This window comes from Anguilla anguilla, chromosome 9, assembly GCF_013347855.1.
Source record: "Anguilla anguilla isolate fAngAng1 chromosome 9, fAngAng1.pri, whole genome shotgun sequence".
Lineage (NCBI taxonomy): Eukaryota > Metazoa > Chordata > Actinopteri > Anguilliformes > Anguillidae > Anguilla > Anguilla anguilla.
The window spans coordinates 24,254,327-24,280,006 of NC_049209.1; the positions used below are offsets into that span (position 1 = coordinate 24,254,327).

At 38.8% G+C, this 25,680-nt stretch overlaps 1 protein-coding gene and 1 long non-coding RNA gene across 3 annotated transcripts in view; one reads left to right on the forward strand and one right to left on the reverse strand.

Annotated features, from left to right (window-relative positions):
- Positions 1–24,851, reverse strand: LOC118236120. The gene is made up of 9 exons (XR_004766995.1): positions 24,697–24,851; positions 18,788–18,876; positions 18,412–18,673; positions 17,928–18,102; positions 13,549–13,649; positions 11,966–13,121; positions 10,984–11,089; positions 10,812–10,882; positions 1–514 (listed from the first exon to the last, which is right to left on the reverse strand). It is a non-coding gene; the product is annotated as an uncharacterized LOC118236120 (long non-coding RNA).
- alcama (activated leukocyte cell adhesion molecule a) overlaps positions 23,477–25,680 on the forward strand; it is a 60,712-nt gene continuing 58,508 nt past the window's right edge. For both annotated transcript variants that reach the window (XM_035434195.1, XM_035434196.1), the window contains exon 1: positions 23,477–23,760. In XM_035434195.1, the coding sequence (XP_035290086.1) occupies positions 23,703–23,760 (58 nt within the window). In that variant the 5' untranslated portion in view covers positions 23,477–23,702. The remainder of the gene's footprint in view (positions 23,761–25,680) is intronic.

Sequence of the window (25,680 nt, forward strand, 5' to 3'; positions counted from 1 at the left end):
GCAGAACTTACGGTGAAAGATTTTCTGCAGTAGTCTGGAGAGCTCACTACATGCATCACCGAGCACAAAATGTCTTTGTTATCCACAGGAACACTTTCAATTCCTCCTAAACGACTCCTCAGTTTATCTAGGATGGAGACGGAATGAAAAAATAGGAAGCACAGGCCCAGCTGGAAATTACTTTGCATCTCAGGCGAAGATCGTTTATGCCAATTACATCACCCAACCCTAAACTTTGGGTTAATGCCTGTTTATCAAAAGTGATGCGAGTCTAACTTTGCGATTCCAAGGTGCCGTTAATCAGTCAGCGTTCCTCGGCGCGGCCAGGTGCGTTCCAGAAGGATTCATTTGCAAGGGGATGTCACAGCTTGGGACGATCGCGGCATGCTAATTCTTTACGGTTACACCTGAGCATTTCCAGCCTCTGCAGCCCCAGGCTACATCTGGAGATATGCCTCCCATGTGTGCTCACAAAACGCTTGACATTTTTTCAGTCCCCACTGTTTTCAGTTGCCTGCATAGGAAAAAAAACACAGAAAAAAACTGTCATTTGGCATTCTGCTAATTAGCTTCTTGACTTGGCTTAAAAAGAAGCAGTTACGTGAGGTAGGTCAAATCCCCTCCCCCCCAAATGCTGTGAGCAATCGTACTGTTGAGTGCCTATGTGTGTAGGAGCTATATAAACAACATGGCCCCCCTGAAGAATAGAGAAAGAAATGTCCATGTCTATTTTAACTTTATTTTACCCAAGAGGGGAATAGCCTCTGTAACCTCTTCCATTTAAACACTTGGGACAGAAGTAATTTAGTGCTATGTTTCCAGTAGATTCCCAAAGAAACATGTCAGCTGTGCTATGCTCATATGAATGTTTGTAAAGATTTTCTCACTTACTTTTTTATTGGCTTTCTTGTACTTGGTTTACCCCTGATAATGGATATTCGTGTATAGTATGTAATTAGGTCTGAAATACTAATGAAAATCCACTTAACACAAATTGTTTTTTTTTTGTTGTTTTTTTTGCCAGTGATAATGAACAGTTGCCTTGGGTGAGGTAAAATATTAATGTTCCTGGAATAAGCCCAAACAGGAAACAGAATCAATAAGTTCTGTGGGGTTACTGAAAAATGCATTTTGTCAAGGTTAATGCAGTCTTCCTCGTTCCAATTTGTCTTTGCTTGTTGGGCCCGCACCCATGCTCAGCATATTCAAACACTGTGAGCCTGCCGCCCAGCTGTTGGTAAAGTCATTCCAGAATGTGTGTTGTGTACCTGAACATTATTGATGAAACTTTACACAAAGGACTGATCTAATTGTTTCACTTGTTCAAAGCCATAAAAGACCTGGTATTCTGCAGTACAGAAACTTTAGGTAGATAAAGCAGTTTTGCACTCGAGCAGTGTACAATGGCATCATTTGAATATAATCAGCAGACTGCAAAGGCAGTTTGACTTTTGAATTTTGTGGGGAAGAGAGGGGGGAGGGGCAGAAGAAATATACATTTGCATAAAGGCAAACTGCAGTTGGTAGGATTATGTATCTATCTACATTAAATTGAATACATAACCACAGAATGCAATTCTTTGATAATATAGAATTGCATTCTATGATTACATTCTATCCCCTAAAAAAATCACATGTGAAAACTACACACGAACACCCAACATGTGAAGATTACACTGTTATAAATAAGAGCAATCCAATTTATAAGATGAGATATGATGAGAAATCACGTTTTATTTCGACATGTGAAAATGTGGAATGCCCATATGAAGATGCAATTTGATGTGACTTCATGTCACGTTTTGTTGCCATATGTGTAAATTGTAGTACATAAAAGGCCAATCAAATCTTCATATATGTAATTCACATGTGGAAATTTGAATTCACAAGTGAAAAAAGGCAATTGCATATGAAAATGTCCAGATCACATGTGGCAGTTTATTTTGAAATGTTAAATTCGCATGTGAAATTGTGATTTTCACACGTGAAAAGGCAAATTTTGTGTGATTTTTTTCATAAGGCATGATTCGATGATCAAAACCTTTTATTTACTGTATCAGGGACTTCACTAAACTTTTCTAAATTAAAATTTTGCAAACAGACTTTTTTTTATATCAGTGATGCCAGCTGGGTGTATAAACATAGAGCTCAAGTGTTACGCATAAGGTGTGAGACTCTCACAGTCATAAGCTATCAGTGATCACCAATTTCAGGCACACATGGCCAAGCTCCAAAAATCTCATGCATTTCGATGAAAGTGACTGCACAGGGTTTTCAGCAGCACAAGCAAAATAAGTGCATTTTAAAATGGAAATTAGATTAAGCTGGCATATTTTTTAAAGAAATGCCACCCCACCCCTGCTTCCCCAACCCAAAATTCTGGCATCACGCCAACCAGCCTCTTAGTATATAATTCACATAATGTTACAAATGGGCTTTTTGGATTTAAACTTTGGATGTGTGTATGAAGCGCATCCTACGGGCTTCTTTATGCTTGACCCCCTTATTTTCCCAGTCATATTCACCAGTTGTGTATATTGCTGCCCAGAGCTCAGTGTAGATGCACAAGTCTTCTCCTCTGAAACATATGATGTCAAGCCACAGCTGGTTTTCATAATGATGGTCTGAAAGCCCAGCTTGCACACGTGAGTCAGAGGAATACACTATGTGCACAGTTTGAGCAAGCAGACTGTGGGTACCCAATTGACAAGCAGGGAGTGAGCGATAAGACAGGGTCAACCCAGCCGACTGAATCCTTCACTCCCTGCTGATGCTATGGGCAATTATGTGTCACCTCATGGGGCCTGCCAGCCACAGTTGGCACGGGCACAGTTTGGATTCCATACAAGACCGTGGGGCCCACCACACACAATGCCTTTACAAGATGAGCCATGTAGCAGCTGCAAAAATATTTGCTCTTTTTTTTCTTTGTTAAAAATGACAATTTTGCTCCCATTTGCAATGCCCCATTTTAACTGTAAGCCCATCATTTTGCTGCCATGTTATCCATTTTGGGAATATGAGGACTAGCACATGTGCTTTCTGAAATGTAGCCAACAACTCCATTCTGTAAGCTATTGGCTACTATTGGCTGGGAGAACTCCGCAGCTAATCTGTCATAATGGTCCAATAGCAGGCCCCAACTGACCAGAGGACCGGCTAATGAGCAGTATCTATTTATGATCCTTACACAGCAGCATTACTTTCCATGCTCCAAGTCAGACAATGTTATGCACTGTCAAAGAAAAACAAAGACTTCAATAAAGCAAGGATGGAGAAATAACCTTTTATTCTAGACAGGCAAATATTCTTGTAGAGGTGAATAACTCCTTAGGAACATGATTGTGCTTGTATGCTGTACACTGACTGAGATAAGGAATAATAGAAACGGCACAATTTAAATAAGACCCATACTCATTTACAAAATAGGGCAACCTCCCAAATGGTGCAACACTGTTTATGTTTAGTTTTATTTGTGTACCCACAGATGCCCAAAATGTATAATTTCTATGCATAATTACTCTGAATGCCATGAGTATCACAGTCCCTTATTTCACCTTATGTGCTGCTTTTGTTCCCACACATCTGTCTTAATTTTAAATTGTTTTCTGTTCCCTGTCCCTTTTATATTTCTCAAATGTTTTCATTCTAAGCACATGTTGGACACCAACATTGATCAATTCCCCTGTGCAGCCTGGACCAACTCTGATATTGACTGTGTGGACATGGTCATGGGTAGTCTCTACTCTGCTAGCCTAAGGTTGAACATTGACAACTAAGTGGTCCAGTTAACAAAACCTCTGGGAGACAATTACAGTCTTCTTAATTTCAGTGGCAATTGCAGCATTGTTTTTCTTGGTGAAAGCAACTTCCAGTAGTGACAAGAGTAGGTCACCGACTGGCAGCTATACAAATTTACAGAGGTATGTGTCAAGATTGAAACATTCTGGAAATAATGTAATGGCAGTAATTAACTGCTGGGAGCTGTAATTTAGGAAACCGATTGTTTCTCAAAACAAATGCAATCATTTTGGTTGCAATTTAGTGTTAATCACAAACTGGTCAAGTAGCTGAATGTCAGAATTTTGTCAAAGGTTTTTTTATGGCTGGTGTGTGCTGTGTGCATTGCAAGTAGAATACAACAATATATTAAATACCCTCATCACAGAGATCTAATGGAATATCTATTGACGGTGTGATGTCATCAAAATATTATTTAACTTCATTTCAAGTCCAGTATGGTTTGCGTTGGGAAAAACAGCTAGCATTGGATCTGATAGCTACAAATTCATGTCACTAATTTGGGAAACAGCCAGTTGGTTTTTAGAATTGCCAAACATTGTTTTATCCAAACAAGGGCATACGCAGACAGCCTGGTTACGTAAGTCTGCTTAGAAACCATCAGCTTGTGTTGGTTGCTTTTATTGACACCTCTTAAAACCCACTGACCTCTTAGCACTCAAACTCAAGCCACTCACTGTCAACTCTCCTCCACTTACTCTACCCTTTTTTGAATTCCAATATTTAAAGACAGGAAATTAATATGCACAGTGCAGCCAGTACCAAATCATTTTCATCATATTTTTCAAGAAATACTTTACTAAGCCATGCCAGATCAAACTGTTCAGATTCAGTCAGTGCACAAACATTTTCTCTCAGTAATTATATTTTACCAGCATATAATATAGATTGTTCAACATTTTTGCGTCATACTACATGTTTCGAGGTGAGTACTGTGGATGCATCACTGGCATAGTAACAACTGTAATTGTACCATTTTAAATCAGGCATTATTTGTGTATAACCTTAAAAGCACAATACCAACATAATGTCATCAAACTTAAAATGCTTTAAAATCTTAAAGTAACTGCCTCTCTGTAGGAGGTAAAATAAATGAATTGCATTGTGTGTTTTATTGGTAGTAAGGTCTGTTTCAGCACACTTATATTCCCAACTTCTCACCCGTGTGGAAAATGACAAACAGAGCAGGTCTGGTACCAAGGGGATTTTTAAGGGGGTAGCCGTGGGCGCAACCAATGTTTAACAGGCTATGTGGATGATTTATGACCATAAATTATATGAGCTGTTAAATGCCCTTATTTTATGTTATTTGCTTGTTGTCTGGTGAGATATGCAATATTGTATCATGTCCTGAATTATAATTGTTTTTCTTTTAGTGCACTGGTATTCCTAAATGTATGTCTCAACCTTTTTCAAAGTCTCTATTTGTTGGTGCAAAATTAAAAACATGACAAACATGATAAACGCAATGCCATTAATGTAACATAAAAGTTATAATCAACATTATGAAGCACTGTTGATTCACATTATGATGTCATTGCGTAGTAAACGTGTAATCATTTCCAAGCCTAAAACTGATGACTTTCTGTGTTAACACTGGTTATTTAAGTTATTTAAAATACAATTCACGAAGCCTCCACAAGCCAATTGTTCACACATATTTTCACAAATTTTTGATTGTTTTCTAGTCTTGGGAGTGAGATTTCCATTGCAAAATAATAATTTTATTGTCATTTAATCATTTCTTGGCTAACTTTCAAATATTACCACATATCTGTTTTTTTAAATATCTGTTTTTTTTCATTTGGCATATGTAATTCCCACCCCAAATTGAAATGGCCAATTGTCTGTAATCGCTACCATCTACATGTGGGAACCCCGCTGTCAGTTTTGGAGAGTATAGACCAGCTGACTTGTGATTACTGGAGGTATTGTTTATCAAGCCTCAGGTGCCAAAAGGCAAATTCTCCCCTTGAAGTCTATTCAAAACTACGAATTCACTTTGCCAAATTATGCTATTTTGAACATTACTTTTAAATTCTAAAATTTCTTCACACCTAACCAAGAACCTAATCAAGGACTCCAGGGTCTGATTTTTTCTGAGCCCCACAGACGAGCTTTTTGCATTCCTATTTGGTCCACATGTTTCAGCACCTGCTTGCGCCAGCACACCAGCACATGAACAAACATGAGGCTGTAGCATTGACTATGCTGAAGGGAGCTGAGCCTAGAAGTAGAGTCGCCTGTACAGAACCAATGAATGCTCAACACATCAGAATGTGTTGAGCAGTCCACCCAGGGGACCTAGGGTTGCATGAATCCAACTTCAATGTCATTATTGTTTTGACTACATTGTTATTTTGATATTATTACCATTTACATTATTAACTTCCACGTCACTGCTCCGCCAGCTGCTTCTTTTCACACATCAGACTGGAGCTATGCTCGCACAGAGTGGTGTTGGAGGAAGACCGTTCATATGCGGCTTCGCAATCTACAGGCACCCAAATGACCGGCAGGGGTCACAAGATGGTGCTGTGCAAGTAACCCTATCTGACCAAACCCTCCCATTTCCTGGACAATGCAACTGGCAACTACGCATCGCCCGATGGAGCCACCACCACAGTCAGCACTGACACGGTCCGAATTTGATCCAAGGCCACGAGGCTCATTCATGCACCACAGCATGGTGCCTTAACCAAATGAGCCATCCAGCAGCTGGGCCAAATATTTATTTTGAAGCAAAACATTTTGTGCAATAAATAAACTCCTGATAATAACAACAGAAGTTCATGTGGGATTCAAATAGAAGATTGCTGACCCCAGTTGTGATAACTTACTGCAAGACTACAACAATATCTGAAATGTTCAAAAAGACCATTATGAAATTCTGATTGGTAAAATGGCATTATTGAGGGGATGTACAATACCACCTTGAGCATCACTTTTCCAACAACTGCCATGCAGCACTTAAAATTTTGTCTTGCAAATACAAATGAAGTGAAAATAAAGTCTTCTGTGTGCCAGTGCAGTGCATTCCAGTGCTTACCAAATTTTGCCTCTTCCAAGAAGAGTACAGACGGCATCATCAACAGTGTCAATAATTTGTTAAGGCGGGGGGGATGGAGCAGAGTTCATGCTCTGAATCTCAAATTGTGTTTTTCAACTATGCCAAGCCTCTGAACGCATCAGACGTTATATTCAAGGGTGTCTGCATCTGCAGTCAAGGGGAGACAGCGTCACTTTCACATCTTTTCATCCTCAGAATTTTGTTCTGCAAGTTAGAGCAAAAACCTTTTTTATTCTTTCAATCCGACCCAAGGCAATCACAGCCACTTCAGAGTCATTCAGTTTTCAACAAATCATTTCCAGGCCAAGGTAAAGTTTTGATAACACATCATAAATAAATTTTTAAAAACTAAAATAAAGTAAAATAAAAAACAGCTAAAATATTTCTAATTACCTTGCCATTCATAGCATTAAACATGCAGTGTTTGTAAATCTATATCCATTGAAAACAGAATTACTTATTTAAAATTGTTCTGTTTTTGATGTAGATGTACTATCGCCACACTGAACTTACGTAACATTCCTTTCACCAGCAATCTGACCGAAAGTACTGAGAGTGAAATGTTACATCTAATCCCGAGGTTGGGGTAAAAACTAACGTGGTGCAGGGTACACCTAACAGTCTTAATAGCTTTAAATGTTAACACGAAGTAAGGCAGTTAAATACACTTTTGCACTTTCGGCTGGCTAGCAATCCCAGCAAGCTAGTATGCGATATCAAAACTATGCAATCTGTTGGTCACTAAACTACTGTTTACAATTAAATACAGTTAGATTTCTTGACACACGCACACACACGCACACACACGCACACACACACACATTCACTTGTATATAGCCAAAACACACTTTTGGCAATATCTTCCAAAATATTTATTGATCTCTCCCCCTGTTCGTTGGAGACCATGAAATGGTAATTTCACGTGTTTAACCTGAAATACGTCATTCAAGCTCGATGCATCTACCTAAAAAGTCTGTGTTACATTTTAGCCCTGTTAGGTTTTGACTTGCTCTCCCCTATTACATTTTGATTACATTACAAATTGGCAACCCTCAGCCAAATTAGTGAGGATCTAACAGATCTCTTTTCTTTTAAAAATAAATTTGGTGCCCAATGTGGGGCTGTACACATCCATTCCCACCCTAATTTGGAATGTCCAATTATCCTTAACTACAGCTGTGTTCATGCATGTACCCAACTGCTAGAATGTAAAAACATGAGGAGCCACCAAACTACAGCTAATCTTGCATAGAGTGTGGATGCCTAACTAACAGAATACCCATAACCTGGGCATCACAACTGCCAATTGCTACCAGCCATAGTCAGCATGGGCATGGCCAGGATCCGATCCAAGACCATGTGGGACTCATCCATACACCACAACATGGGGCCTTAACTAAATGAGCCACCCAGCAGCGCCCTAATAGATCGTTTTGACAAAGAAAAGAGGTTGTTAAAAACAGTCCATGCAAGAATTTTGAAAAGGGGAGAAGAGAGAGAGGACAGCAGCTCTGGATGACAGAGGGGTCAAGAGTGGGCTTCCTCAGCACGAGGGTTACACATACTCGTGTCAAGAAATTTGTATTTGTTTAGTAGCAATCATAAGAAATTTTCATTTTCATCAAGAATGACCAAGAATGAACTACAATGAATTACATTTCTGTCAGTATTCAGTGTAGGAAGACAGGCAGTCTGCACTATAAATATGTTATAAACCTGTTGAGATGACTTTGGCCCAGTATTCTGATTAACCCTAATTAGCTGTCAGAATGGAATTTATAGAGCATTTCAGCAGTAGCCTTCATTTTCTATTGATAGTTGCGGTTGTTTGCATAAAAAAGTGACAGGTGCAGAATACCTATTGCTGTAATTAAAGAAAAATGTATTCATATTGCAGAACCTGAAATGTACTGTTGTGATTCATTAATGACTGAATTATGTGGATTTTTTATGTAGTAGCTGCAAGCTCCTCCATTAAGATGAAGATGGGATGAGAAACCACAAGAATGTAAAATATAGAATAAAATATTTTTTGGTAATATTTCCAGGCCTAAGAATACAGACTAAACATAGTAATCTTCTTCTTTTTTTCTTCATTATTATTATTATTATTATTATTATTGAGGGGGAGAATGAAATGAAAATCAGGAACACACCCTTTGATTATCTAGAACAAACCCTTTGATTATCTTTGTAATCAAAATATTAATTTAATTAAATGCAAAAATGTTTTATCAGTTGACATAGTGACCCCAGTAGTCTTATGATCACAGTTAAGCTTACTAAACCAATGGAATTGACCACAATGTAAAGTGTATGAAGAATGAGCCAAATATGGCTTGTAAAAGTGATAATGGGCACCCCATGAAAGCAAGAGAATAGAAGTGATAATCAACACCCTACTGTACTTATTATGCAAGCGATGCTCAATTAAATCCCCTTTATGGCACTAAGTTGGCACTGAATTTTAAATCTGCTCACAGAGCCAGTTGTATTAATGCACCAATGCCATTTAACGGTTTTGAAATTTCCACCTCTTGACACCTACGTATATGCCTAATGTCTTTCCTGTCTGCTGAGAAACACATTCTTTCATGTTCCTGGGTTGAAGCCTTGTTAACATGTAGGCTAATGCAAAATAAGATCTGACACAGCAGCTCCATCAGTCATATTTCATTATCAATATTTTGGCATGTTTCTCCTCAGCAATGTAAAAAAAACTCTGATCCAGTATTTCTAGGACATGTGATCACATCAGGACTTATGTAGACTCGGTTTTAGTTAATTTAACACAGAATTATGCACTGTCCCCAGGCAAAGTGCACCACATCGTAGTCACCAATGTAGCCAGATACAATTCAACTGTGGCTGACTCCACTGAATTTAATTGCAATCACATACAGGTGCTGTTATCCAGAGCAACTTAAAGATGTGGAGAACATCAGTGTTATTGTCTGCAATACAAAAGTTTGATATCACCAAGAAGGCACAGAAGGCCCATTGAAAATCAGTGTAATGTAATCTAACAAACAGTTTGTGTTGTAACAAAAGTAAATATGACTAGACAGATACCCTATTTTTATATCTATATCTATACCTATAACATTAGACCAAAAAGGAATGGAAAGAAAAAAGGATATTTAAAAAGGCTTCAGTGCAATCTGAGGAGGTGAATCTCAAGTGAAAATGTGGCAAAACAATAAAGAAATAAAAAATTGCCTATTTGAATCAGCTGATTGGGCTTTAAAAAAATTGGCAACCGGAATTGGCCATAAAAATTCACGATTGGTGCACCCCATTTGTGTGTATGAGTGTGTCTGTGCGTGAATATATATATATATATATATATATATATATATATATATATATATATATACTGAGCAGAGGGGATGGGTACAAGAACCACAAAAAACCTCAGAACTTCTGTGGTTGCATTGACATTCTATTTTTAATTATATATGAACAGAGGAGTCCAAGTTTGAACTTTTACTTTACAAAATATATCTATGGTTGTAAAGCGGCTGGAGTTTACTTTGTCCTTGCTAGAGGCATTGAGAGAGCTCACAATCGGTGAAAATGCTCAATAAGCATAGTGAGTGTAAGTGGGGGTCACTTACTAATCTACAGAGAACATTTGGGATAAGCAATCCATATATGATGTTTGGAAAATTAAAAGGTTGTGGAATGAGTTTAAATACCTTGAGGACTATGGAGTTACTCTGAGAGGTCATTTCATTGAAAGCAGATTAATATTTGAGATTCAATTGGCTCAGGAATCTTTTCCAATTGTTGCTGGCATCCTGGAGATTCTCTTTAAATAACGAACTTATCAGCTAAGTGCTTGCACTATAGATGAAGATGTTTTTTTAATTGTAATGACAGATTGCACTGGAATTTTTCACAATCTCTTAATACTTTACAATGAAGGGGGGAAACTCACCTCAACTTCACCTCTACCAATGTGCATCATCACCACAGCAGCCATTTTGGACCAAAACATTCACCACACATCTGCTCAGGTGGAGAGAAAGGGAATTACTGTAGCAGTTTTAAGAAAGCCAGTTTGGGGTCAATGGGGAACCTATATTTTACATTAAGAAGTGCCACAGTACCTTCAAAGACTAGTCAGGGCCTCAGTTTAATGTCTCATCTGAAAGAGGGCACCTCCTACAACACAGTTTTCCCGTCACTGCAGTGGGTGGATTGAAGTTTCTTAGTCTAGAAGGAAGAACACCTGCAACTGGACCAACAACTCTACCTCCAACAGCAATGTGTCTTAGGTGGGCTCACAGCTGCTTAGCCTCAGCCATTCAGCAGGAGCAGGGTACATGATGTAGCTGCTGATTGCTATAATTACAGCTCTATTGATGATATAACTATAGTGCACAAGATTACAGACCAAGAATAAATACTTAGTTACTGAACAGGTCCTTATAATGTTAAAGAAGCCAACCCCTTGTGCATATGAGCAACAGTTACTAGTTGTGTGTGTGTGTGTGTGTGTGTGTGTGTGTGTGCGTGTGTGTGTGTGCGTGTATGTGTGCGTGTGTGGTGCATGTATGGACAGTTATGCTGTCATTAATGACATTAAGGAATAGGGTGTGTGCACTTCCCACATTACAGTATTTAATTAACAGTAAAAATCAATTTACATATTTACATAATTAACAGGAATGCTGTGAATTACTCAGATAAATAACAGAGGACCTAAAAATAAAGTTACGTTCACACACTCTTCACAGTATTGAATTGCCATAAGTAAGATGGTTTCAGGTTACTCTGAATCAGATTCCTACCTCCACATCTAAAAGGGCATCGCTTCAGGGAGAGAATAAATAACAGTCCTGCTCTTTCGTTTCATTGGGTGGAAAACAAATATTGAAGCATATGGGTTTAGGCTTGAAAACAAACTGGACATTGTCAATACACAAAAGTAAAGCATGCCCTGAGCTTTGAAGATAGCAGACAGTTCAGACTAGACTGTAAAGTTACCGTTGAAAAGCAATTTCCATGACATCACATCATGGGACTTTTGAATGGGAATGTGTGAAAATGCTGAGAAGCATCTCTATATAACAAGAAATATTCACAAACCTTGTGTTCTTTGAGGCCTTGAGACTCCCACAAACACTCTTGCAGTCACAAACCTATGTAGCAGCAAAATACTATTTATTTTAATGAAAAGCCATTTAAAATATGTAAATTAGTTATTCCCGCAGTGCCAAAAAGCTAACAAATGTAATAAATGACTGTGAACACCACTACAGTATTCATAATCAAAAAGCTAAGCATATTTACCTCTGAAGTGCAGCACAACAAGTAGTCAATGAAAAATATATTGTATGAAAATACCTTAATGCAGCAATTCTTTTAAGGTACACAGTAAAATGCCCAGTGTTAATTCAGTGCTAAGAGTGTTAATTCAACTCTTAACAGATGGCATTTGGTCCCACATTTCAGAGAATGTTAACACTGTTAGAGTTGAACAAATTGATTTCATTACTCAAAACTGAAACAATTTAAATATGTAAATGATTTCCTAAGTTTTATTATGGCATATGTGAGGATCTGGTGGCTGATGATGAAAAATACTGTATGCGTGTTCCTGATTTAATAAGCAAATGCCAAATAGTCATTTTTGTTTAGGTTTTTGAAAGTAAAGCTGGTAATGTTGCAAATGTAATGAATGTCATACCCCTGAGCTCCAATTCAATGAGAACAATGGAATTTCTTTTTCTAGTTCATTTCCATGTACAAGTGTGTGGTTGCAGCTGAAGCAAACACACATTAAACCAACAATTTGCATATTGCACAGCCAGGAACGGTGAAGGACTTATGCTCTTGGGACTCACAAAATTAGAGGACTGGTTCGGCGTAGGTGTAAACTGCTCAAAATATATTATGTCCCATGAGACCTCCTTGCCATTAATATGCTCAGGAATACATAACTCCATTCTGATGTCCTTGTGCCTGACAGTTGGTATGCTCTTGAATAGCTTTTTAATAAACTTTTTTCTCACACAATTACACAAAGGCCTTGATGGTGTTAATGTCAGGTGAACACCATATAATATATGACTCTACCCTGCATGCAGATTCAAATAGAGATGTTCGGCGAGATGTGTAACATAGTTACACGGCTGACCCGTTTATCAACCCATTGATGAGCTCCCCTTTGCAGCTGAGGGTTCGATTTCCCTTCCGATCAGCGATCCCTTCTCTATCCCTTACCCTCTCTGCTTTCCCCTTTCTGGAATAAGAAAGGGGAAAGCAGAAAGAAAGAAAAGAAAATACAAAAGGAGAGTGAAGAATACTAACATAAATGTAGTATATACATATCCTGTGAGGTTTTGCTGTTTTTGTTTTGTTCAAAACCTATAGATTTTATTCTCAGTATAGAGTGCTTCCGGTGGTGGAGTGGAGGAGTAAGAGCTTTCTGTACATAAATAATATCAAAGAGGACATTAGTCATGCAAAGCTACTTCGTCTAGTAGTGCTGAAAGTTTGATTATTTGGTTGGGATAGACTTGACGTGTGTGTCAAATCACTGCCATAGTGCAGTTGGACATGCAGTTATCCCACTGAGCTAAAGACCAAGGTTCTTGTGCCAGACTGCCAAGGAAGGTGTTGTCGCCACAAATTCTATAGATAAACCCAATGAACAGCTCCAGCATTACCTTCTTAACTACAGGAGGCTTCTGGTTGGTTGCAGGTGTTGCTGGTAGTACGTTGCAGTACCAAACATCAAATTGTCACAGTAATGTTCTTGTTTGTGCCCCTTAACAGAAAAACATATTTATAAGATGCATCAGCTTGGAATTGCAATCAACGTTAAAAACAAACAATTGTTGATTGAGTTCAAGTTGAGTCCAGGGGCCACACTGTAGCTATTTTTAAATCTAAGCTTAATGCCTTTTTGGTCCAACATCTTACATCTGCTTACAGAGTACCATGAGGTGCAAAAGGAAACAAAGTCGCAATAGTATAGAAATATATTATTAATTGTTCTATTAAATCAGAAAATTCCCACCATCATGCTACTTTTTTGAAGAGGTGTTGCAAAAAATAATATATTCCTCTGTATTTTATATTCCGGAGCAGAAGCGCTTCTCTACTTGCCTTTTTATTTGAAATATTTATTTTATGTGAGTTTTTCCATAGACTGGAACATTTTTTGACAAGTGATATTTGAATTGTGATGGATTCAAGCCAGAAGACAAACCAAAAACTGTCTAGAGATGTAGCTTGTGTGTATTCTACAGGGAATTCAAACACATTTGTGTGATTCGGTTTTATTTTGAGCTCCGAGACTTTATGTACGGTTTCTGCGAAGGAGTTGCATAAATTACTAGCGTGTCTGCTTGTGACAGGTAGTGCTGCAATACTGTATTGTCACTTTCAATGCTAACTTTCTGTTTGGACAGTTAATAATGAAGTAATTAACCTAGGCATGACTATGCCTGCTTTATCACATAGCCCTCCAATTCTTCTGATGAAATTCCGATAAATACACAAAGAGGCTGTTTCCAGATATCTGAACCACATTGTGATACTTCTGGATCTGGACATAACCGTGCCTATGATAAAACATGCAGAGCCTGAATAATACATTACAGTAGGCCTTGGTCTGCATGTAGTGTTTGTATTGATAGGGCAGCACAGAAAATTAGTCTTGAACTTAGAGTGAATGCACAGGACAGATTAGGGCGTTCTTTGTGTTGCCAGCAACTGTGTTTTAACAGTCCACACAGTTTAAACAGAACTGGTGACGGATGAAGGCGGGGAAAAAGTCCTCATTAATGCATTGAAAGGGTTCTTCAATTATTAGTCAGGTATATAGTATAGTGTTATATTCCTAATTGTATTGTAATTGATTTTTCATTGGAGTCAGAATCCACAAATGTTTTTTTTTGTTGCTTTCCTCTGTGTTGTGGCTTGACATAAGCTACATATAATCTTTCCCTTGGCTTCACTTAAGGCAATGTTATTATGCCAGTGTTATTCCGCGTATGCCCTGATTCTCCAAGGTTTATCATGTTGCACTGCATTTGGCCAGGCAAGGAACCTGGAAGTCACTGAAGCTGACTATTAAATTCAAAATAATCTGACATTTTCCAAAATGTCAGAAATGACATAAAACATGTTTAATAATAAACTGCACTTTGGCTTTCAATATGAATGAAAGCCTTTCACATTTACCCTTAGCAACCAAATTTGCATCTCCGTTCAGAATGCAGACACCAACGCTAATGTCAAGCCCAAGCGAATTGGTGGCATTCAAATGCATCACTCCCGATGATGAATATGTGCAAACAGATTCTGTAGTAAACATATAGTCTGTGTGGGAAGTAGTACGCAACCTCCTTAGTTTCCCACTGTAGGTACTCTAGTAGCAATGATTCACCGTTACATGACCTAATTTTGTGGCAACTGGTGGGATTTTATATATGCCATGACCCACTGCTATGGTGCTCAATGATTAACAAAAAAGGTGCAAAGACATATGTAATTATACGCTAATGCAGCTGCTCTCAAACTGGGGGGCACAGACCCCCGGAGGGCCGCAACGTGGCACCAAGGAGGCTGCATTAAAATTCTAGAAGTTCTGTCTGTACTTAATGATATTTAATTTTGGCAATTTCATAAATCTGCTTTGGCCAATGATCAAAAATATTGTGTGCTTAGAGTGGTATGTGTTTAAAAATTATTACATTTAAATCTGTGCCAACCAATTTCAATTCACAGCCATCCTGTGCCCACTTAGCACGTTAGCTATAACATCTTCAGAACAGCATCACTTCTCTTAATACTTACAGGATAGCAATACTTGTGCAGAAAGCTAGCAAAATGGATGTTCCTTGTAAGACACAATTCTAGTCTGCTAGTTTTTGCAGTAGGAGACCCTACTAATAATAATTTTATTTAAATTATAATTTAAATAATTTTAATTATGAAAATTTGATTAATCTTATATAAAATATGCTTTAATGGACCATAGTGATGGCAGACCACAGTGCACCTTGTGCTTGAAGATTTTATCCTAACGCTAAAGCTATGCAAACTCCAACGGCATCTCATGACTCATCCAGAACATGCAAAAAATACAGACCTTTTCCAGTAAAAGAAAGGAATATGGGGAACAAAAAATGCAAATGACAAATATCACAGCAATCCCAGAGAAAGCACAGCAAAGCACCTTACTTGGCAACCCTGCAAATAGCCACATGCAAAAAACCTCACACCACTGGTGAGGAATTACTACTCATGGCAGCAGTTGATATGTGCAGAGTGATGGTCAGGGAGGAAGCAGCACACAAGCTCAAGGCTATAGCACTGCCCAACAATACCAAGCAGAAGAATTTGGGACCTTTCTTTTGATGTGAAATGCGAACTGATCGAAAGGCTGAGACCGTGTGAACAGTTTTCAATGCAGCTCGATGAATGCACTGTCGTTAGCAACGCAGCTAAGTTGCTATTTTATGTTTAATACTATGTTTAATAGGTCAGAATTTTTGAAGACATTTCATTTTGTGAAGAGGTAGAGGGAAGAGCTACAGGTGAAGAGATATTTAAAATGTTGGACAAATTCGGTAAATTTGAGCTGGGAGAAGTGCATGGCTGTTTGCACTGATGGGGCCACAGTAATGTCTGACCACAGGAATGGAGTTGTTAGCCGAATTCAAGCCGTTAATCCAATGAGCGCAGCCACTCGTTGTATGCTTCAAAGTCATGCACTTGCATCGGATTCCACGACACCTGAATGTAGCTGCAGCTGTGGTGAACTACACACCGAGAGTCACTGAAATCACATCTCTTCTCAGAAATGTGAGAAAATGGGCACAGAAATGGGCAAAACTGAAGAAAAGCAACTGTTCTATTCAGAAGTGCGGTGGCTCTCATGCGGCAAAGTGATTGAGCGAGTGTTCAGGTTGAGAGATGAGCTGCATGGCTGAACACAAACCCAATTTGGCACGGTATTTCTCAGACCCAGAATGGGTAGCAAGAAAGGCCTATCTGTCAGACATTTTTAATGTTCGCAATGGACTTAACTGGTCTATTCAAGGGGCTTGCTCCACTATTTTGAAAGTGAGTGACAAAATAAACACATTCAGGAGAAAGACTGGACTCTGGACATGCAAACTGCAGATGGGTATCACTGACATGTTTTCAAATCTAACCAAATTGTTGGACAGCAGTTACACCGAGGATTGACCAACAATGCACGGAAAAACACTTTCATCCTTCTCACTGAGGTAAGCCTTCTTGCATTCTTGCGGCGTAATTATTTGCTAATAGGAGTGAAACATCACAGATTTGACTTATTTACGCAGCTTACAGTCCACAAAGGGGGCCTTAGACTAAACAAGTTTGAGAACCGCTGCAATACTGAACAAGCCTGCAATTCTCAAGATTTTGGATTGACTGCATGCAGTTGTAATGTGATCATATTGAATTGTTCTGTACCCGGCATATGGGCAAAGAACACACAAAGCAACACAGTGGCTTTAGTTATACCATATTGTTAGGTTGTGGTTATCCCATTGTTGAAAATCAACACAAGAAGGCAACCATCATGAATTTTGTCGCTCTGAATCTGGTGATACGTTTGGATGATGGGAATTCCAAATCAGAAACTAGATTATGTATATGTAGGTCAACAAATGGATAATATTTAATAAACATAACATTAAGCAGCCACTAGCCATACCACCCTGTAGCCATCTTGTGCCAAAGAGTTGATTCTGGGGTTAGGTTTCCCTAGTACAATACTACAACGATACTGATATTTTCCAATGAAAATACACAAATGGTAAATGGACTGCATTTATATAATGCTTTTATCCAAAGCGCTTTACAATTGATGCCTCTCATTCACCCATTCACACACACACACACACACACACTCACACACCAACGGTGAAAGGCTGCCATGCAAGGTACCAATCAGCTCGTTGGGAGCAATTAGGGGTTAGGTGTCTTGCTCAGGGATACTTTGACACGCCCAGGGCAGGGGATCGAACCGGCAACCCTCTGACTGCCAGACAAACGCTCTTACCTCCTTAGCTATGTCGCCCCACAAAGGAGCTACAGAAATATACTGCTAGTGCCATTAGCAGCTGGAAATGAGACAGCAGCATTGACATTGGATTTAGCATCCAGTTGCATGGACGGGTGTCACAGGAGTTTGTAGTCAGACCCAAATGCAGGGATCAACGCCAGAGGCCGGGTAGCTGAAAAAATACAAAACAACAAACATGCAGGCTCAGAAGCACAATCACTAGAACTAGGAACAAGGAGCAAGAATCACTAGTGCAAAGCAAACACAAAGACCAGGCAGGGAAAGACCGTGAACAAGGAACTTCAATATCTAAACTAATAGGTGGAGAAAAATAACTAATGAGAACACACATGCAGAACAGCACACAACAAAAGCAATAATACAATCATTACAAACAATTACAAGACCTAACAAGCAAAAATGACACCAAGACAGAAATGCCCTCTGGCAGACCAAAACTGAACCATGACAGGACCCCCACCCTAACAAATGGTTCCCGACGTTCCTCCAGTAGGTTGAGGGTGAAGCCGATAGAATTTACGGATGAATTCAGGATCCAGGACATCCCAAGCTCAGACCAACAACCGTTTCTCTGGGCTGCATACCTCCCAGGCCTCGAAATTTTGGAGTGTCCCATTCGCCGACTGGCAAGGATGTGTCAAACACTGTACAACGGCTGGCCTCCGATGATCCGAGGTGGAGGAGGTGGTTGGGGAACGTGACTGGTCACCAAAGGTTTTAACCTTGAGACGTGTAAAGTAGGGTGAACTCAGAACTGGGTAACTGGAGTATAGGCCACCAGTTTGATGTGCCTGTCAATCTTAAAATGACTGAAGAAAAACAAGGAGCTAACTTACGAGGTTCCACCTCCAGAGGAATATCAACAGCAAACCTTCAGCCCTGCATGAGGCAGGGGCACCAGCCGATTGCAGTGGTTGGCTTGCACCTGGTTTTGCGCAGAAGACCAGAGAAGAAAAGTCAGTGCCCTCTTCCATGCCTGGCGACAGCAACGAACAAACCCCTAGGCAGATGGCACCTCCACATCTCTCTCAAACTCAGGGAACAAGCGCAGCTGAACCTGTACTTACGCTGAAAGGGAGATAAGCCCTGTGATATAAATAAATTGGTGGGAAGACAAAAGGATTCATTTGCATGGGTTGGGGGGGGGGCAGCTGTTGGTGGGCAAGGTGAATTGGCCTTAGGGCAGATGGCCTGGGGACAATCTCTAGTAATTTAATTGTTACATGGCATTTGTCCTTTCAAGCTGTGAAAAGGAGATGTGAAAATATGAGTGTCGGTACCTCACTTGGGGAAAACTCAATCGTCAGCGATTTTGGTCTTGAACATTGAAGTACAACCATTTCAGTGGCATGGAATATGAATGTAACAAAAGCATTGGAGGCTCTTCTTTCATTAACAGCGCAAAAAGCATTAACTAATAAACAGTATAACACACCTTATGCTTACCATATGCTTACCTGCCATAGGTTCTAGATTGTCCCTTGGAGACATATTCACCTTCCAGAATTTAATAAATGTAAATCCAATGAATACACAAGTACTAGTCAAAGGCAAGCACAGCTCTAAATTCTTTGTAGAATAACAAAATGAATACCTAAATTACATTGGGGGAGAAGCTCTCTCTAGTAAGAATTACATAAATGCACACTATGTTTATATTGTATTGGTAACTATTCCATTAAATCCTAAATTATTTTCAGGCAAATTATTTTCTATGAGTATGAGTCTGTCATGTTTAATGGAAAAGAAGACAGTTAGAGACCATAAAATGGAAACAATTAGGAACTGGGTGAGTCGTGAAATATATTAGATAGTCATTGAGTGGGCCTCGGTTGTTGTTTTTTTAAAACTGATTCACATGTACAGAAATTTATGAAAGGATTACAATATCAATTTTGTCAGTCAGCTACATCCTCAATACTGTACCAAAGACTGACGTGTGTGGATTCAATTAAAACAATTGTGACTGTTGAACCAGAATTACACTATCCACACCATTGCAGGCCATGATGCCTCTGGGCTGGTCTGAGTGGCTATTGAATGCTAAGGCATAAATTTCACAACCATTTTATACCCTGCATTAAATGACCACTGGTGCCGAACACATGTCATCCACATTTTACCAGCTCTCTAAAGATTTACTGTAACACAGATGTTGACATGGATCAAGTATTGATCAAAGTGCATTAAGCGACTGAAACAGGATCCTTATTAGCTGCAAAGTAAGACAAAAAATCTATAATTCTCCTGTAAAGCGACAACATTCCAAATGTCCACACTAATATGAACTCAAATTTATGGATAACAGAATTACCACAAGACTAACTGTTTCATCTTGGTCCTATAGTTTAGTGCTTACATAACATTAAATTCATTATAATGAGAAAACTTACACTTAAGTGGACAAAAAAGAAAAACACAAATTAAATAAACATTAAGGAAAAGAAGTACAGTATATAAAATATCCTTTATAAATTCTCACAGTGATTTCTTTGAGGTATTTTGTGATTTATATGTTAGATTAAGTTATTTAGATCTTGTTTACTCACTGCAGATTTTTTGTTGATTAAGAGCACAAGTTCATTACACATTTATATTTTGGACTTAAAATTAGTTAACTATATTATTTCAATAATGGCAATGCATAAATCCATTGACAGAACTTGTTGAAAGTAAAAATTAAAAATAGAGAATATAATGTGATATTTGAGTACAGCACAAAAATTGTAGGTGGCATATGTGCACATTAAATAAAAAAATGATTTCAACAAAAATGTGAAGCTTTACAAAAAAATCTCTCCTGTATAATTATTTGCAGTGATTTATTGTTTTTGCTCTTTTTTTGCTGCATAGATTGTTAACTTGAGTAAGAAGCAAACCTCAAGGAAGGCTGTAGCAATCTCAGTGCCTAAAGACTGACACACAGATTTTATAGAGCGCAGGAAATGCTTCATTACCCAGAAAAGTTTCTGTACAGCAGAGCAGTCTGATTCCTTGCTGAGCTTCTTAAGGGGCATTGAGCAATGCTTTCATTTTCCATTTTACTCTCAGAGACATCCACAGGTCTCTAAAGTGGCTCTTTCTTGATTCCATAAAAAACAATATTGTCTTCTTGGAAAATCTATTCTCCAGATCTGAGACGGCTCTATCCTCCATACTCAAGGGAGCTAACCTGAACAAGACATCAAAATCAAGTGCAGCAGTATTTCCAGTGTATGTGGCTTGGATGCAAACAACATGTTTATTTAAGTTTTTTACAAAATTTACAAAATTGATTTACAAAAATGTTGATTTATGAATTAAAGCATTTTTTTTTCTTTTTCTCATTTTTTAAATTCAAACATTTGATTAATTTTGGTGTTCATCAACCTTTCTGATGGTACATGAACATGCCAATAGCATTCAAATATCAATCCACATTCAGGATAAACTTTGATTGAATCCAGGCCTGCATCTCCAACACAGTAAGAACAACAGGTCAGCATGGTTCCTGGCCATTATGTACAATGCTGTACTGAGCAATGTTGTGCCCAGAATCTTTTTTTAAAAACTGTTTCGTTGCCTCCACTCCTGCATGGACTTCCACACTAGCACTGCAAAGGTCCACATAATGTAACTGACGAAAACATTGGCTGGCTTAAGAGTGCCATATGCTGTTTGTGGACTAGATAGCCTTTCCAATGCTAAGAAATATTGTATGTCCTAAGTTTTGGGTAGAGTTAAGATGACTGGAAGCAGTGGTGTCTTCTGGAACCTTTGATAGAGCAATAAAAATTTAATCCTGATAATCCACAACATTAGCAGCATTTCCACAGAGCTTACCAGGGCTACTTGCTTTTCAACAGTCACTTCCTGGCCTGGTGGAGCAACAGTCACATCTTCTCAGTGCCTCGAGCCTGTGCTTTCGGCCTTTTTGATCTACTTAGGCATCATTGGGCCAGTTGCAGTGAAGGGGCTATGAGCAAGGTTAAGTACAGAATGGAAGTATATAATTTGGGAGAGATGATTTTAACACTGCACGTGGTGTCTTCTCAGTTTTCTTTGATGTAAAGATGCACACTCCCTTTCACACTACTACTGTTTATATCTCTGGTGCATCATTATGGCATTGACTGATAACTGTGTCATGAACTGTGTCATGCCTCTGCTCACAACTGACCTGTCTCTTGTCCCACAATTTTTAATGCTGCACTATGTTGAGCCTGCATGCTCACAGTATGTTTAGCTTCTTTTTTATGCTTTTTTATATCCATGGATGTAATTTTTCATTGTGATTTTCATTGTTTTTGCAAGTTTTGCATCCTTATCCATTTTGTACTAAAAAACCTTCCTGGAAAAGTGCTGAACTTGTTGGCCATATAATTATAATCAAAGACTATAAAGCTATAGTTTGTCCAAGGCCAGGAAGTGAATGACTTTTCTAATGCTTCTTTTGCAGCTTTGCTGTTTTCATTTGATTAGAAGCCAACAAAGACTCAATCATTTCACCACTTGTTTGTGTAGGCTTGAAGTCAGTCCAAGGAGCCACTGGATGGAAGTGATGCTGGCTTGAATTGTGACATGCTTTCAAAATCCTCTGTCACTCTGCAGAGCTGTTTTCTGCTGTGAAAACTCCTTGCTGATGAGAACATCATCCTTATTATTACAGATGCCTAAATCTTAGCATGGGATGCAAAAACTGACATCAGTCTCACTTACTGGCTGTGAGTGATATCAGCTCAGCCAATCAAAGATTTGTCATGGATTTGAATTTAGCGATACCTGACTGGATCGAAACCATCACCTCTGGTAATGCTGCACCCTGTTCTTTTGGTCATTTCATTCTGGATCAATGACAAACAATGGACGTGGCACCATAGTATTCTTTCTCAATGCTGAGTCTATTAGTAGTTCTACTTCATGCCACCATTGTGTAGACATGGAACAGATCAATGTTCGTAAACATCCAGCTAATGCTATGTTGTTAGAAACGTAAAGGACACATTTCCCAAACTGTCATGTGAAAAGTTACCTATATTATTATTGGTTTCTATGCATATTATTGTTATTATTATTATTAACAACAACAACAACAACAACAACAACAATAATAATAACAATAATAATAATAATAATAATAATAATAATAATAATAATAATAATAACCAGTTAACAAAAAAGAAGCTTACAATGTTGCTCGTAATAATGGATATATACATATAATAATGATTAATTACACGGGCTTCACACCGTCGCCAACAACAGGCAATGGACAGCAGTGGCATACATGACAACGTACTGTTAACATGCATATATTAATATATAAATCTAAATTCACCAAAAAACCATCACAGTTTAACTGTTGCCTCAGTATTACATTCCAATTCGACAATGGATAGCTGCGCTCACAATACCAAAACTGGACGTGGAGGTTGGCTTAATGTGAAAGAACAGAAAACGAGTATTCAGGAATGCCCCTCAAGGTCTTTTTTGTTACGGGCGGGGGATTTCTGTGAGGGCGGGGTGAAAAGGGAGGAGTTGGCGCACAAACCCTCCGGCAAGCTCAGCGTTACTAGCCACTGTACCTGCTCGACTATACTTAGTCTCAGTAACTCAACTATCTCGGATCGCACTGCTATCTCCTGTAAACCCACAGAAATAAAAGGAAAATACGTATAAATCTCTGATCTTTCTTCGGAGGAAATAAACTCCACGAGTTCTTTCATTGCAGGTCATTGAGAAAAAGGATCAAGGAACCTTGATTTTCGAAGGATGCATTCGGCAGCCTACTACGTTGGTGCTATCATCATATCTGCGGTGTTCATTCAAGGTAACTGGTTACTGTTTTTCTTTAAATGTAAACGCTATATTGCATATCGTAACAAACATTCAATAAATTCGTAAGTGTGAGAAGAAAAAAACCTGGAACCACGGAACATTTTTAAATGACCTCAGAATTGTCCTAGCCTATTTGTATTGCTGAACAGTAATATGGGCATTAGCTTCTCAAAAATATATAATCTTTATATTACTTACCATACCATGTTTTGAGAATGAATAAATGTTTCATCTATTGTTTCAAGCAGCAACAAGTTTCGACTAGTACAGTCTCATAAATTGAGACAGACGGTTGAGACGTCCAGCCTCCAAAGTTTTATGGAACTGTATCATGCAGGACGTGCTAAGTAGCCGCCGATAATTATTAGCTTGCTATGATAGGTATTTGCATTAGGAATTAAAACATGCTATCGAAAGTCGTTGTTCCTTCCTGCTGTGCACACCTTTCGTTAAGTGCGGATGAGCATTCAGCTTGCATACAGTATTGAATCACTATAACCCAAGTTTCCTTTCAATATGAGATTATAATAACTACTCCAACAAAAAACTGCGTGCATTTGTGTAATTGTCAATGGCGAAATTTCTCGCAGGTTTCTCGTCTCGATTCGACCCTAGGTTAATGTTATAAGGCAAAAAATAAATACCGCTCTTTTTTTAAAGCGAGAGAGGTCAGCATTTTATATAACGCTAGCATTTCCAAGGTACACGTGTTATTGAAGGTAATGTGTTAATAATGGTTATGAGGCAGCTCTTAAACTACACATAAAACATATTGTGTGTGCTCGTCCGACAAGATGAAAAGCATGCAAGACTCGGCTCGTGTGTGCGCAGACTGTGAACACGCGCGCGCATTATGGATTCAAGTAACCCCGTTGGTAATTGATTCAACCCAAGCGTGTGCGAACCTCCAGATATGTTATGTACTCACCGTAAATGTTTTCCCTCCATACTAAACATCAAGAGCCAGTGACTGCATGTATTATCCAAAAGCCCAAAAGCAGATTATAGAATAAAATAACATGGTATTGCCGGTTGGCTAGATAACAATCATCTTACGCGTGAGGCTCGGTTGCGGTGGGTAGAGTTGCTTTTAGTTTGTTTCACGCCTTTGTGGTGGAGTGAATTTAATGGTGTTGTGGCGGGGGGGGGGGGGGGGGGGTGTTTAGTAAGTGTTATTTTGTAATTTTGGTAACCCCCTTATACTAATCCTGAGTGTTAGTACCGTGGTTGCTACATTATAATGTTGAACATGGAAGCCATCCTCTATAAAGACACCATTTTCAAAAGAACCAAGGAAAAATCATTGAAGAGATGAGTCATTTTTTGGGTTTACAAATGTCTGCTTACTCACAGTTTTTTATTACCCACAAGAAAGGTCCCTGAATTAACTGAGAGTACTGAGGGAGGGGGAGTTGGGTGTTGGCCGAACTGGACACATACAGTTTAGGCTTTTATTAACTCATCTCTTGACGGTCATTGAGGATAGCTGACCCTTGAAAGCGAGCAGAAGTTGCTCATGTTTTTTGGTTTGATTTGAACAAGATTGCTATTCCTTTCACACCAATTAATAACTAATGCCATTGGTATTCTGTCAGCTTTGTCATATTCCTACCAAGAAAAATGCAGTTTCCCCCCTCTGAGCATGTAAAAGTGTGGGCTTTTGACCACTAAAGCTTCCAAAACTGCTGCTGTTTATTGCAAAAGATGGATGGGATTATGTCACCTTTAGCTGCATCGTTAGGCTCCGGACAAAGAATGTGGTGACAGAAAAAGAAATGGAAATTGTTGCAGTGCTTTGTTATGCATGCTGCTACATGCGTGCTGTCTTATCTCATTTTGTGTTTTCTGGTTTGGAACAAATGAATAAATGAAACGTAACACATCAATTTAGCCACCAGCATCAGGCAGCTTC